At 37.1% G+C, this 15,265-nt stretch overlaps 1 protein-coding gene across 1 annotated transcript in view; it reads right to left on the reverse strand.

Annotated features, from left to right (window-relative positions):
• The window catches only part of stk17a (serine/threonine kinase 17a), a 40,896-nt gene extending 28,749 nt beyond the window's left edge, over positions 1-12,147 (reverse strand). Inside the window, exon 1 of the mRNA XM_088918644.1 lies at positions 11,727-12,147. Coding sequence (XP_088774770.1) covers positions 11,727-11,899 — 173 coding nt within the window. The 5' untranslated portion in view covers positions 11,900-12,147. The remainder of the gene's footprint in view (positions 1-11,726) is intronic.
• Between the last annotated feature and the right edge of the window lie 3,118 nt (positions 12,148-15,265).

Here is a 15,265-nt window from a genome sequence, read left to right on the forward strand (position 1 = left end):
AGCAGTTAAATTATACTGTAGGCTAACATCAAGACTAGACGGCTGTACCTACATTTATACACAATTCTGATGTTTTCTTAAATTTTTGTATAAATATTAATCCTATACTTCTCAAACCGAAATAACAGATTACCAACTTTGTTCTCTAAAAGCTTGTCAGAGCCATGTGCAAACCCACAGCCATTGCAGTGGTTACTATTCAGAAGTAAGCAGAGGACACTCTGGTAAACTCAAACCCACAAAACCCTGGCAAAGCTCAACTAGTTGCCTCTGGTCACAGCTTACTTCTGACGTGCATGTCCTGCCTGCACATAACAAGCCTCAGTCTGAGAATGGGTTCTACCAACCCAACGGTCCTTAAATTGAAATTAACTTCAAATTTCGAATCCCTGACCTAATATAAATGATTGCATCTTAGCAACTTCAAGCTTTTGTCTCGGAATAAACCACACATTTGCAAAACATAATGAACAAACTGTAGAACCCAGCATTTAAATGTACAGTAAGCTTGTTAACCAGTCAGGCATTCAGAAATCTCCCTTTTTTGTTTTTCCTCATCTCAGCAGACAGCTCTTGCAGTGCATAGCTGCAGCTGTCACTGGTGCGGCGAGACAGAAAGCATGAAAAGTAGAGCAGTGATGTCATGGGATTCTGAGAGGCTTTGCTTGTAGAAGACTGATGCACAGAAATTCCATGTGGACGACATTCCCTTCGTCTCCACTGGGACAAAAGCAAGCGCAGGTAAAGTGCTTTTTTCCATACATCCAATTTCCATCAAAGAGAGGTGAAAAGTCTTAGTCTCATAACAAAACAGTGTGAAGTGAATGACAGTGCAATGTTGCTGTTATGCTTACAGTTAATCCAAAGATTTTACAAAGTCGTATTATTGGACACTGCACTTACAGGCTCCGTCTATAGTTCACAAGGTTTCCTGCCTTACAGATTTCAGGAGTTTTCTTTAACTATTAATAAAATAATATGTAAACGTAGCTGAGCCTATTTTTTATTTAAATCATATTGTAATCCATACAAAGACCAGTTTATTTCTTACTGATGAATTTAATACCTTGGGATAATGCTACCCACAGTATATTATGATGGCACTGGGATGAAAGCAGTAATGTTACAGGTGCTAGGAGCACTTGAAGTTACACAAATCAGGGTGTGAGGACATTATTCTAATTTTACTTAAGGAATCAAGAGATGTTACACACAGAGCCTTCTTCTAAGTCACTCAAAAAAAAGGAGGAGCCTGTTGACTGGAAAACCATTATAATGTCACACCCATTCATAAAAGAGGTGACAAAACTGATCAAATATTGTGGTGTAAGCAGACATCCAGAGTTTGATGGTATTCTATTAATTGTAGTTAATGAAACAAGACTTTTTATTCATTAGACCATTAACAAAACTGTTTTGCCACACTCAGGACAGTGGTAATGCCCACTGACTGGAAAACTGATAATGTAGCATCTGATCATAAAAAGCATAACGAAACTAAACCAAGTAGTTCTATGCAGTACATAAGCTTTAATTTTATTACATGTAAGAAATAATAAATAAAACTTAACTCAAGGATCATTTTTATGGCAATAGAATTGTAAAGGATAAGTGAATATGAATACAGAAAGGTAGGTCTTGATTTGCTAACATATTAGAGTAAGACAAAGCAACAGCAGTAGCAAGCAAACAGCAGAAACAAACCACAAATATAATGTGGGAAATGCTGAACTTGAAGAAGACAAAAAAGACACAACTGTTTATGTTGACACGTCACTTACTGTACATGTTCCTCATCACAGCAAACCAGTCCTTGAGAGCTGGGTTCCTAAAGTTTTTAGAAGTACTTGTCAATTAGCACCTTATTATACCTGGAGAAAACAGCCAATTTAACATCTTACTCACTTAGTTAAACTAGACAATTAAAGTCTGAGATGAAATGAAAGGCAGAAACACATGCAACTGTCAAAGAAAAGAGTTGCCTACCTCTGTTCTACACAATGTAGCAATGTAGTCAGCTACAGTACATAGATACAGTAAAAGTAGAACTCAAGGGATGTCTTCAATTATACAATTAGTTAAACAATACAAACTCATCAAAGGTATGTGTCAAGTCAGACCTAGAGTATATTCTTTGTAAGACGACCAGGTGAAGGGTCATTTATATTTTGTTTCCTGATGTAGCTCACCTGTGTCTCATTGTTTCGCTGCATAGGCCTTTTCCAAAAGCGGGTCAGCTGGTTCTCCTTGGTGGCCATCTTGCTCAGGTCTATATCAAGTATATTAAGTGTTTCGTTCCGGATATCCTGATCCTCATAAATGACCCTTCCCCTGGTCCTCTTACAGCTTCTTCAGAATTAACAGAGAAACACGCACCACAGAAAACAAGTAGAAACTTCTGAGAAGTTTAAAACTCTGAATACCTGAACCTGATACCAAACCTTCTTTTTAGAATATGGCCTGATGGGACTGTCAGATAAATGAGCTACTAGCAATCAAATGAGCTACCCGAATGGCCTCCTCTCGTCTGTAATCTTTATGTTCCAAAACATGATCACCATTACTGGTCTGTTTGATTTCCATAAAGAAAATATTTGTAGTTTTTGTAGGGGCAGAGAAAAAATGTGTGGGTAGAGGAAAAATGCTCAAATGTTTTACTGAATGAAGGAAAAAAACAATCTCCCTTTGTTGGATTTCAAGCAGTCTTCAAAATGTCTAATAAGGCACTGCTACTATGCGAAGAATCACAGCAGTCATGTGAAGTGTGAAGCTGATACTGCTGTTACTGTTAAAGCTAAATCTTGTTCATCTTGTCTTTTTATCATTAAACCCATCATTGTGGTGGTGAGACTGAATTTGGATTTGTGATTTCTGGTGCTTTCTATCTGGGACTGCATGTGACTATAGCCCTCCAGCTTCCACTGAACAGATTCCATTAAATGATCCTCACTTATAAACACTCCTTATGTATACAGAACACGTTTCACCTCAAAAGATCGCAAAACAAGTCATATATACAGTGGATATCAAAAGTATTCACCTCCTTGCACTTTCACATTTTATTGTGTTACAATACAGAATCACAATGTATTTAATTGGGATTTTTTGACACAAAACACTCTATAACGTCAAAATGAAAACAACATTTTACAGGCCCTCCTAAATTTATTGTAAAGATAAATCAGAAAATAAGTGACTGCATAAGTATTCACTCCTACCACAGAAATGCTGCATTCACCTGGGAGTTTAATTTCTCCACCTGTAGCCATTATACAGAAGATCAGGTGGAGAAATTAAAAACTACTTCACAACTTGATTTAAGGGATAAATTAAGGGAGTTAAGGGAGGCCAGATTGTACTAACCCAACTTGCAGTTTAGCCAGGGAGATAGCGCTCCAACTCTTCTGAACAGTGCCATTAGATCTTTGATGACCAGGTAGTTAGGACTTCAGTTTAATGGCTCATCTGGTATCAAATAATATGTTGCAATTATTATTGCATACTAATCTCTAAGAGCGCCCAGTTGGTTGCTATTATGTTTTCTTCTTAAAAGACATAAAATCTTAAAAGACATTAAAAGACATTAATGTCTTAAAAGACATTAAATCGGGTTTACTTATAACATCACAAAACCAGTGGCAGGGTGGTGACAGGGTGGTAGAAGATATATTGTCTTGGAGGGAACATTTTCACTGTAATGTTGTTTCCAGGTGCTTAACAGGATAATTTTAATGGCACTAAACAGCTTCCTTGGGCTCTGAAGTTCTGCTTTAAGTGTTATCTACCAAGAGAACTTACACAATCATCAGCAAACAAGCTCATGCAGAAACTATATGGGTAGGCTTAAATGAAAAAGATAAAATTCAGTTCTAGAAAGAATGTTTTAAACTTCAAGGTCACACACAGATTAGGGGAATAAAAAAAAACATTACCTGTTGAATTCCAATAAAATTCAAATGAAACCTTGGCATATTAAGTACTTCAAAAATACAGGAAAATAACAAACGGAAATAAGCAGCAGAATCCATTATTTGCTAAGGGAAATTTATTTAGCGTGATTTCAGACAAGACTGTTCTGGCTTTGTAAATGCAGAAACAGCTTTTATAGACTAATTACCCGAGTATCAGTCTTGACAAGGGCTTATTCCAGTTTGTACTTTCTCAATTACTGCACTCAACAAAACTGACTTTAAAGGACAAATGTGTTGGAAATGGCTACAACAACCCCCGTAAATGCATTTTTAATTAAAAGATTGCACTTTGTGTGCAAAACAAAATGTTCAAATAAAAAATGTTTATACACTAGGCATATTCCTATAATTATTCATGTCAACTGCATTATTTTCTTTGATTTTTCAATATTCTAAGTATTTTCTTGTTTAAGGCATACTGCAATCTTGGCACCTTGTTGGAAAAATGAAAATCACCATTAAACCATATTTTTAGCATTTTTGGTTTAACAAAATTAATGTGTACTGTACTTACACAGTATCTTGATATAAATATATTATCTAGGTTTAGTGAAACCTCACTACCATAAAAAGTGGTAGTTCACTGTTCCAGTGAAGTATCTCATTTAAGAGGGTACCAATAGATATTTGTTATTTATGTGTCCTTCATGACTTATCATTTCTTCTTATGTCATCTGCTGAATTCATTTAAAAAAATGCTGCATTACAAAAAACAATTACAATTATTACAAATAAAATATCTAAAAAAAGACTGTAAAAAGGTGTCTTCAAAGTGAATCAGCAATTAAGTCATACAGTATAAATGTTCTGAAGCCCACTGGTGACAACATCACAGAAATCTAAGGAACCAAGATTAAAGTAATACAAAAAAAACATGGAATACTGTAAGGATGGTAACTCTATGGGCAAAATGCAGAAATACTGGGTACTCTAATTGTGGCAAACCTTCACCAAGGAACTGTCAGAGCTACAATCTTTCTGGAATTCTAAACATAAGAGGAGCGGCAAAACAGACAAGAGCATCTAGCCCATCTAGTAATAAATAACATAATAGCATCTAGCCCACAATAGCATCTAGTAGGCACAGTGGCCAAGTGGTAAGGCATCAGTCTTGTAAACTGAAGATAGCATGTTCGAACCTTGTCCATGCCTTCTTGATGGTGGAGCGGTGGCACTGTGGCTAAGGATCTGCGCCTGTGGCTGAAATGTTGCTGGTTTAAATCCCGTGGCCGGCAGAGGAATCCTACTCCGTTAGGCCCCTGAGCAAGGCCTTTAACCCCAGCTGCTCTCCAGGGGCGCTGTATAAATGGCTGACCCTGTGCTCTGAGCTTCTCTCCCTGTCCGTGTGTCTCATGGAGAGCAAGCTGGGGTATTGCGAAAAGACAAATTTCTAATGCAAGAAATTGTATATGGCTAATAAAGTGATAGTAGTTTGTAATTAATTGATCTAAGGATCTCACACAGCCAGTTTTTGAAAGAAAGCAGATGGCTCGGTTTAACATACATTTAACAAAAATATTGAGCACATTTCTATAATGTTCAATTGTTTTTCTACCACCCCCACACAACCCCAAACCTTCAGTGCATGCACCATATCTTTTAAAATACTTTCACTGTGTTAATACCAACTTGGGCTGGTTCATAGCCCACAACAGCACTTATGCTACCTTAGCCATGTTACTATTAATTAATCCTTCTCTAGCAAATTTCCAGGATATTTATTGCACTGGTTTCTTTTCCCCAGCATTTTATTTCAGGTCTGAAAATTAATTTTGGAGTTTTCAAGGTTAGAAGCCCCAAATGCACTGCACTATACAGTAATTGTAAACCCTCAATAGGATCTTACACAGAAGTATACAGAGTACACTTCAGTATTGTATATCCCTTTACCCTGTTCCCTTTATTTTCTGTCCACTGCGAAGTGTAAACCACTCAACAGATCCAGCACGTAGGCCTATGCACATTTATACAGTGTATATATAAATATGTGCATGTGTAAGTCATTATATTTTCTAATTCAAACCACAGAACGTCAGTTTGGATAAAGACAAAATCCAAATACATAAATTAATAAATAACACATAAGATTAAAATAATCAAACTGTTGATTTGAGTTATTCCATGTCAAGCTCCTAAATACCCATCTTAATCTTGGTCTTTTTGTTTTTTCTTAAAATGACAGAAAGACCTCTAAACACAAATTAAAATCACTTAAAATCAAATGTGAAAAAACCTTTACCTCATATATTCATATTAACAATTTTTCTCTTTTAAGAAAGAGAAACATCAGACTGGAGAAGTTTCATTAATCAGTGTTTTTGGTTACTCACTGCACTGAGCAACCTACCTCTTAAAAAAGACAGCCTACAGCATGTGGTAAGATTGTTACAATACTGCCTTCTTTGGAAGTTGAAAAACTTGCTGGCCAAGAGGGTCAGCTTTTATGATGGCATATCCTTCAAGCATTCAGCTTGGCCTGTGTTTGTAAAATACTTCTTTTACATTTTCAGGCTCTTTAGCAAAGATCACTATGATTTTACAGCTCTCACCATTAATAAAGGGAAAACGTTTAGTTTACGAAAAGCTTGTTCAAGTGATTTTAGGACTGAGCAGTTCAGTATAAGCCTTCTTCTTGATTGTCACTAAGATCAGAATGTATTTTTCTAAACTCTTCTAAGAGCATATATAGGAAAAGTTACAGACAAGAGGAGAGCATTTGTTCTATCTACCTCTTTTGGTTTCTAGAAGATAAGTAATCCCAGGATCTCTTCCAGAATTTTCTTGAAAGAACTCCTTTTACAATAAACAATTCAACAAAGATATTTCAATTGCTGTTAATTATAGCATTTGGGTCACTGAACCTGTTCCAATAACTGAACAAAGTCAGAGGTACAATGAACAATGGATTGGTAATTCAGAAAAATATACATTTTAAAAAATGAGAGCCTTCTGCAAAACATTGATATTTTAGGTTAACTGCCCACTGTGGCAAGCTATTTAGATACAAACTAACCTTCAAAATGAAAAACAAAAAAGCATTGATGTCTTAGAAGCAAAATAAATCACCACCTTTGTCACTTATCATGACTTACAGTATACTGTTCAATCAAATATCCATCTTTGATGTCTGATGATATTTCTTTTACAGCAATCACTGTACTATAATGTACAGTACATTCGCAATTTATACCCATTTACTTAGTGACAATCAAAAGTGGGACTGGAAAAAAATCTTTAAATTACAGTTTAATCTTAAAAAATTTGTTATTAAAAGGAGGATATCACTTTTGAAGAAAAACACACAATTTATACTTCTATTTGAACACATATATCCTGATGTCCATTTGAAATCTCATCACTCATAAAATAGTTTTCCCTCTGTAATCACCCTTTTGCAGTTAAGAAGGAGTTAAGAAGGAGGCACAGTACAGTACAATGTACTGTACTGTGATCTCTACTCCAGTAGAATTTTTCTTTTTTTCAGTGCCTTCACTGAGGGTGCCGGTAGCTCTGTAAGCAAATCCTAAAATCAATCTGTAAAGTATCATGCCCGGGCAATGTTTGCCATCTAATTCAAATGCCAGATTAATACAGTTCTTGTGCATCTGTTTCTGTGTACACTTTCTTGCTTTTCGTCAACACTCTCGGCTCCACATTTCACCAAGATTACCTGTGTATTACAGGGATGAACAAATAAGTCAAATTTCTTTAATTAATTGGTTCTTACACCACACAAAACAATTAAAAACAATGACAACATAGTAAAACAAAATTATCTTCCAGTTCTACAACATTTGGACTATACTTTTATGCCTCTAACAAAGCGTTAACTGCAACTAAACAGAACATTTTTGACTGCTCTTCATTACAATATAACTAAAGCAAAACTAAGACCCATTACTGAGTATTTGAAAAAACTCAACCAGTTGTGCTAATTTCAGATTAAAGGGAAAAGGGGATCTGGAGAAACAAAGCAAAAGTGTCTAATCATTGGGCTTATTTTTAGGAAACTGGATACCAACAGATTAGAAGGATATCATCTTCTGCATGTTCTAATAATCTCTTTTTATTCAGTCTCTTCAGAAAGTCCTGCAAACTGCTTATAAAACAGTAATACAAACGAATAGTTTACAGTACATAATATTATTAGAGACTGTATAAACACATCTATGCTTTGTTTCTGCCTTTGTGATTTTTATATTGTAACTTTGAAAGATTGTGTGTGGTAATCTAGAAAATGGCTTGGCAAACATTGTTCTGAAAATTATGTCTCAAAGCTGATCTTTTTAAAATGTCTCAATGACTGTCCTTTGTGTTGCACAGCATAGCCCTCTGGTACAGTAAACTATTTTGAAATTACAAGTTTACAAAATAAAGCAAGAGGATAAGAAGCCACTGAGAAATTGAATATTTTTAAACATTGTTAAACATTGTTAAACATTGTTATTCTAAACATCTGTATAAAAAACAGTCCTTTATGTTCAAATACAGATGCTTGTTAAATTCTCATCATCCAATTAGGTTTATCAGTTAACAAGTGAAAAGATCCTGCTACAACAGCATAAAATATCAAAAGACCAAAAGGGATCTTTACTATTTCCTGCAGAAAGTATATGGTAAAACTATATTGCACTTTACTGAAACCATCAGTTATTAAAAATATAAATATGATTTTTAAATAGTCTATCACAGGTTTTTGAGATATCCTACAATGTTTTTCATTACTGTGAGAGACACAGCTCCACGGATCATCTCCATCTGCAGTTAAGCTGATAATATACTCTGTCCACAGCTTTAGCTGGGTCATCACTTTGCAGCCTGTAACACTTGAAGACATGTAGGCTAATAACTGATTATTATTTCACACAGAATAACTATAAAATCAGATAAAATCTTTTCATTTCCTTAAACTTTAGAATCTTCTCTACCACTATCACCATTTCTTTGGTCCTCTTGAAAAACATTTTTTGGTGATGTGTCCACATTTTAACACAGCTTAAATGTAGTTAAGTTTAATTTCATGTGATTAAGAACTGTCTTAAATCATTTTAAAGTTTCTTTCCCGTTCAGTTATCACCAAAGAATGGGACTACTCTTACTATTGCTTTATGACTAAGGATATAAGAGACATCTTTACACAAAGGGCTGTAGGAGTCTGTAATAAGCTATCCAGCCATGTTTTCAAAGCTAAGCTTTCAGCTTCCTTTAAGAAACAGCTGAATGAGGACCTCACATCAATTAGCTAAAAACACCAAACATCTTTGACAATCACTACATATATAATAGCACAAGACATTGCACATAAAGACAAACTGTCATAAACTGACAATTTCACATATTAACCTGCTTATTGGGGCATATCATCAGGCAATGCTTAAAAGTCAAAAATGAAAAAAAAATCAGACTTTTACAAAAGACACACTTGCTGGCAGGAAACACAGCACTAGTGATGCAGTGAGTTCAGCAGAATCTTTCCGACAGAAAACTAAATACACTAATTGCCTCTTTTTGCTTCCACTTTATGGATAGATGGGTGAATATAAACCTCATGCACTTCAGAGCTGAGCAGCCTGTTGCCTTAGGGCTGCACACAGCCCTTGGAGACAACAGTCAAGACCACAGGAGTATACCCACAATATTTTACCAGTGCATTTCAAAATAGGTCACCAGTAACATTTGCTTCAATTCATTAGAGATGCTTGAGGTTCTGCAATTTTTCTTTAAGTCTATTCAAAAGGCTGAATACATATACAAAAGGCCCAATACAAGCACTTCTTTTAAAGTTTCAAATGGACAAAACTGAATGAGAGAGTCTTTTCACACCAACATTACTTGTTATCACTTCTTTACTATGAATTTAGCTGCCTGCCCTGAAGAAATGTCTGCAGTGAAATTCTGCAAGCCTTGATCTACCCCTCCCTGAAGAACTGCTATTTAAACATGCAGAGATTTTCGAAAAGAAGCAAATGATATATCAAGGTATATGATATGATGCAGTACTGTATATCCCTGTTTGGCTTCCATTTGTAACATAAAGCAGGTATTTGAATATTTCAGGTCTGCAACACCTGGTAAAGAAAAAGCACACCAAGTTCCCAGCACTACTCATGTTACTGTACAGCAGCTGAGATGAGAAGGAAGTAGTGCAGTGATCAACAGTCATTATCACAGGTGGTTCACTGTTACTGTACTTCACTGAGTCCTGTGGGATTGGTTCACTCTTTCCTTAGTTTACAACATAATCCCTGTGTTTGGTATAGGGCCAAAGGATGCCAGTTCCAAATTAGACCCTTGCATTAGACCTACACCTTCTACACACTTAAACTGTATATACATATTTTTCCTTTATCTGTATAAAAGCCAAAAAAGCAAAAAGATAATATTTCTGGTATTCACTCAAAGAAAAGATGACCAAAACTGAGGGTCAACACAGTACTCTGCAAACTTTCCACAGGAAGAGAAGCTAGGTTTGGCAACTACAGTACACTTCTGTCTACAGTAGCTGAAGTACATTAAACTTGACATGAATACTAAATTTCCTGATGGGCGAGTTAGTGGAATGCAAAAATGGCACATTCATCATATTTTCAACTATTCAAAAGAACTGTTTATCCTATCTATACTGTTAATCATTTTAACACTCAAAGGCCAGACTTCACTGGTTAACCAAAATAAAGATGCTCTTCTCAACGTTTATTTCAAGAAGAAGAATCTTCTGCCGATCGGCATATCGGCATATTGAAATAAAATCCTTCAAAAATATATCGAGATGTCCTAATAACATTAGTCAAAGATAAAGATTTTATGCTAAGAATTTAGTTCCGATATAAAGTAAAGAAACTATTATAAGCAAATTTACATACACTGCAATGCTTTAAAACTAATAGACCTTCCTATAACGCCTTTCATTTAGTTTTTACGTGTCTCACCGTTTCTGCATTTGTCAATTCGATCCAAATTTGCTAAACATTCTGAATACGTTGACTTTATCGGAGTAGTATATTAAAAAGTCAAGCAATTTAGATAAATCAACCATACAGCCTAGCTCACTCTCTTTGTAAGTGAAACACAAGTCGGTGTGAGAGACGTTTCTTACATTATATGGTGTTTTGAAGAGCTCAGCACTCACCAAAAAAAGATGAGACAATCTTGAGAATCACAAAGCAATAACACCCAAGCTTGAGGACTTTCTTAAAACACTGAACTATCATTACTCTCCCCCTTAACCCACATACTTCACAACAACAAAATTATCTCCTTGCGCAAACAATTAACAATAAGAATAACCAGGACATGATGCCTAACTTAACCCTGGTCTGTTTCTTTCCTTGTGATCCTAAATTCTCCAGATTAAGTTAATACGAATACTTTTTGCTTGTTACGGCTACTAGAAGTGCCAGACCAGTTCAAAGTGCCTTTGAACTACGCATCGCAACAAAGAATCGTTTTATTTTCACAAATTTGTCACAAAATTCGCAAGTGCAATCAGAAAACACGGACATACAGAAGCACTGGCACAGTAGATGCACCTAAATCGCCTGGGGTGTTGTGAATTTCAGCTTAATGCTATTATTAGCTCCAAGAACAAAAACACAACATACAGTAGACAGATAAACCCTATAGGATGCAGCTATTTACTATTCCAGCTGTCAACCAGTTTTACTTCTGAGAAATGACAACTCTGGGCGCAGTACAATTTAACTGTCAACAAGGCTGGTTGTGTTGCCAAATGTTTGCGCGATCGCCGAGTTTTACCTGCCGAGCTCCTTCCCCGGGATGAGACTGTAGTGGTCGCCAAAGGGTTCGGTTCTGATCGTGCTCTGGATTTCGGACAGTAGTCCGCAGCGTATCTGGTTCTGCTCCACGGGCAGGCTGGGGCACCGCGGCCGGTTTCTGGTTTCTGGGCTGTAGGTGCACTGGGGGATCATCGCAGCAGAGCGGTCGGTCCTGTCCTCACAAGCGTGGGACGCGCACAAAAAAGCCTAGCAACAAACGCTACAACACAGAGTTGCGATACACCCCTCGTGCTAGAAAACCCAAACCCCTCGGACTGGGATGTTTTCAACTGTCTACACGTTTACTTGGGCTTCATTCATGAAGCACAATAAATCAGTTTCTCTTCAGCCAAATTTCAGGCACTGAAGCTTTTTGACTTGACCACACGCACCGGAGCGACCGCCTTGCTCCTACAGTCTCCTGCTGCTCGCTAACTGAGTCGAGCTGGATCCGCGTCCTCCTGCGCAGCCTGCCTCTCGCCCGCCGGCCTTCACCGCGGCCACGCCTCTGATTGACAAACCCGCTGTTGAATAGGGGAGGAGCCGCGAGAGTCCGGGCAATTGACGGAAATATAATACTGTACTAACTACCAAGCAGATGCTTATCATACAGTATACATAGGCTAGACATCCAAAAATAGAAAAAAATGTAAAGAAACTGAAAACTGTCAGGTACTAGTAAAGTATGGAACAGTTTACTACTTTATTTTGGTACTCCTTTCCTCATTTCTGGGAAGCACTGCAGTTCTGACATTGAAGTCCGTCCCTTGCACAGGGAGCACAGAGAACTACAGTATATTTTAAAAACATATGAAGGGTTAGAAACCAGAGTTAAAAGTCCATTAAACCTAGAGTATCTAGTCCATTTGGTCAGAGAACACCTGTGACGATTTTTCCCAGAGTCTTGCAGTTTTGGAGATAGCCACAAATGACCATCCAGTTTCCCAAATCTCAATCTATACAAATCAGCATCAGGGCTGATCAGCACAGTTCTTGCATGACGTTTCAGTAGTAACCCCTGCGTGTGTTCCCATACAGTATACTCTAAACCCTATTTTCTTAGAAGGTGTGCAAGAATGGTCAGTGATCCAACATGCCAGAACTGCTGTCGTTGTCTATACAAAAAATTAAACGTGTTACAGTATGTGCTTCCAATTAAATATGCCAAGCTCTAGTTGGAGAAGAGGCCAAAGGCAAAATGAATGCATTTAACTGCCCAGGAAGTTACATATCATATACAGTTTGTCAGAATTGTATGGCTAAGATTGTTCATAAACAACAGGTTATATACTGTAGTTGCCCTTTCAAACCTAGCTGATGTTTAGGGAACAGAAAATAAGTAACATGCTTTATACAGTATATATTGTGCTGTGTTTTTATATAGAGGTTTAAACAAAGTTGCCTACAGATCCACACTGTACAGTAAATACTTATTTAAATCCCAGTGGATCACATTCAAATACCAGCTTCCCAATACAGATATTCAATTAATTCTAAAATGTTAAGTGCAGTGATATGTTTATTGAGATGTAACCTTTTATTGTAATAGATCTTGTAATACTGTACAGTGCTTTGCAAAAGTACTCAACTCCTAAAAAATGTCCACATTTTTTTTGTCTGAGCTTACAATCCAAATAGCACTTAAAATAAAATATAATATAGTTAAATATTGTATTTAGAATTTTCACATTTTTCTCCATAAAAGCTGATAATATGTAAATGAGATTTTTAAAGCAGATAATTTGTTTTAATTGCATGCCTTAATCAGTTCAGGTACAAAAGTATAGTTTGAAAGGTCACACAATTAGTCTAATGGCTCCTGTTTCTGTGTAATTAAAGTGGTGCAACTTAATATCAGAGTAAATGCATCTCCCCCTCTGTATGTCCCATCCATTCATTTTCTAATTGCTTCATCCAATTGAGAGAGACAGAGCCTATCCCAGCAAGCAATGGATGCAAGGCTGGATATACTCTGCATCCAGTGAATGGGATGCCAAGTCACACACAGACGCAAACACGCACACACTCATACCAGAGAGGTCAATTTTCCCAGAAGCCAATTAATCTACTAATATATCTCTGGACTGTGGGAGGAAACTGGAGCACCTAGAGAAAACCCATGCAATCGCACACATTCAAACTCTGTGGTACGTGGACAGAACTGAACCAAACTGAGGGGTCCAGTGCTGCAAGGCAATGCTAACCACTGTGTCACCCCCTCTGTAAGATCCCTCAGACAGATACTGAATTTTAAGTCACTATTCATATAGTGATATGGAAAAAAATATCATAAAGACCAAAGGGCTTTTAAAACAAATCAGGGAAAAAGTGGTAGAGAGTCACTGATTTGTAGGTTACTTAAAGTTTTGAGTACAGTACATTCAAGCTCAACATTAAGAAGTGTAATGTTCTTCATACCACCCAGACACTATCTAGATCTGGCTGCCCTTCCAAACTAAGGAGTTGGGCATGTAGGAAATTGATTTAAAATGCCACTGTGAAGCTAACAGTGAAATATTGGCAAAGGTCTGTGACAAAGATGGGAATCACTGTTTACATATTGATTATATCTCAGTCCCTGTACAAAACTGGCCACATGGGTGAGTGGCAAGAAAGAAATCTTAACTTAACTGTTAATAAAGTAACAGTTGGTGGTTAAGCCTTTAGTTACAGGGCACTTAGCTTATGGAACAGTCTCCCACCCCATATTCGGGATGCCGAGTCAATCTTAGCATTCAAATCCAGACTGAAGACCTATTACTTCAGCCTAGCCTACTCACACCTTACATTATAGCCTGCTGTAACCATGGCTGCTGGTGCTGCTGTACATGCTATTGTGTGTCTCTGTGTTGGCCCACCAGGTAGATACATCTGTTCTGACCAAACTGTCCTATTCTCCTCCCCACATGTCTGGATGGCGCCCAGGCTGGGCACCATCTGAGTTGGATGCTGCATCACTGCCATGGATCCAAGAGGGACATCGTGGATATAGCTATCATTTAGGAAGAATTTACTGGTCTACAGAGATCTGCATGGAGTATTAACACACAGAAGACATGATGGATGGATGGATGGATTAATACCCTCATCGTTTCCTTTTTTAATTGTATAATGTTAGCATGCCCAAAGGGGTTGGGCAACCAGTTGACCTTGGACCCCTAGAGTTTTTTTTTCTCCTTACTAAGGAGTTTTTGGTTCCTCTCCTCCATTGTCTTCTGGTCTTCTGTTCTACTGACAAACTGTATCGTCAATTGCATCGTTAAGCGCCTTGGGGCAACCTTGTTGTGAAAGGCACTATATATTGAATTGAATTGAGTTCAACTCAATTGAATTGAGTTGAATTGAACTGAAAAAGAATGATAATGTAAAATATGAGATATTGCAGACATTTATCAGAGGGTTTTATGGTCAGATGAAACAAAAAATGAACTTTTTTCAATGCAGATCAGCTGAAATGCACATTTAAGGCAAGCCCAAAAGAGCACATCAACCTGTCAGCATCTTTCCCACTGTCACTCA

Source organism: Atractosteus spatula, chromosome 6 (assembly GCF_055471065.1).
Source record: "Atractosteus spatula isolate fAtrSpa1 chromosome 6, fAtrSpa1.hap1, whole genome shotgun sequence".
Lineage (NCBI taxonomy): Eukaryota > Metazoa > Chordata > Actinopteri > Semionotiformes > Lepisosteidae > Atractosteus > Atractosteus spatula.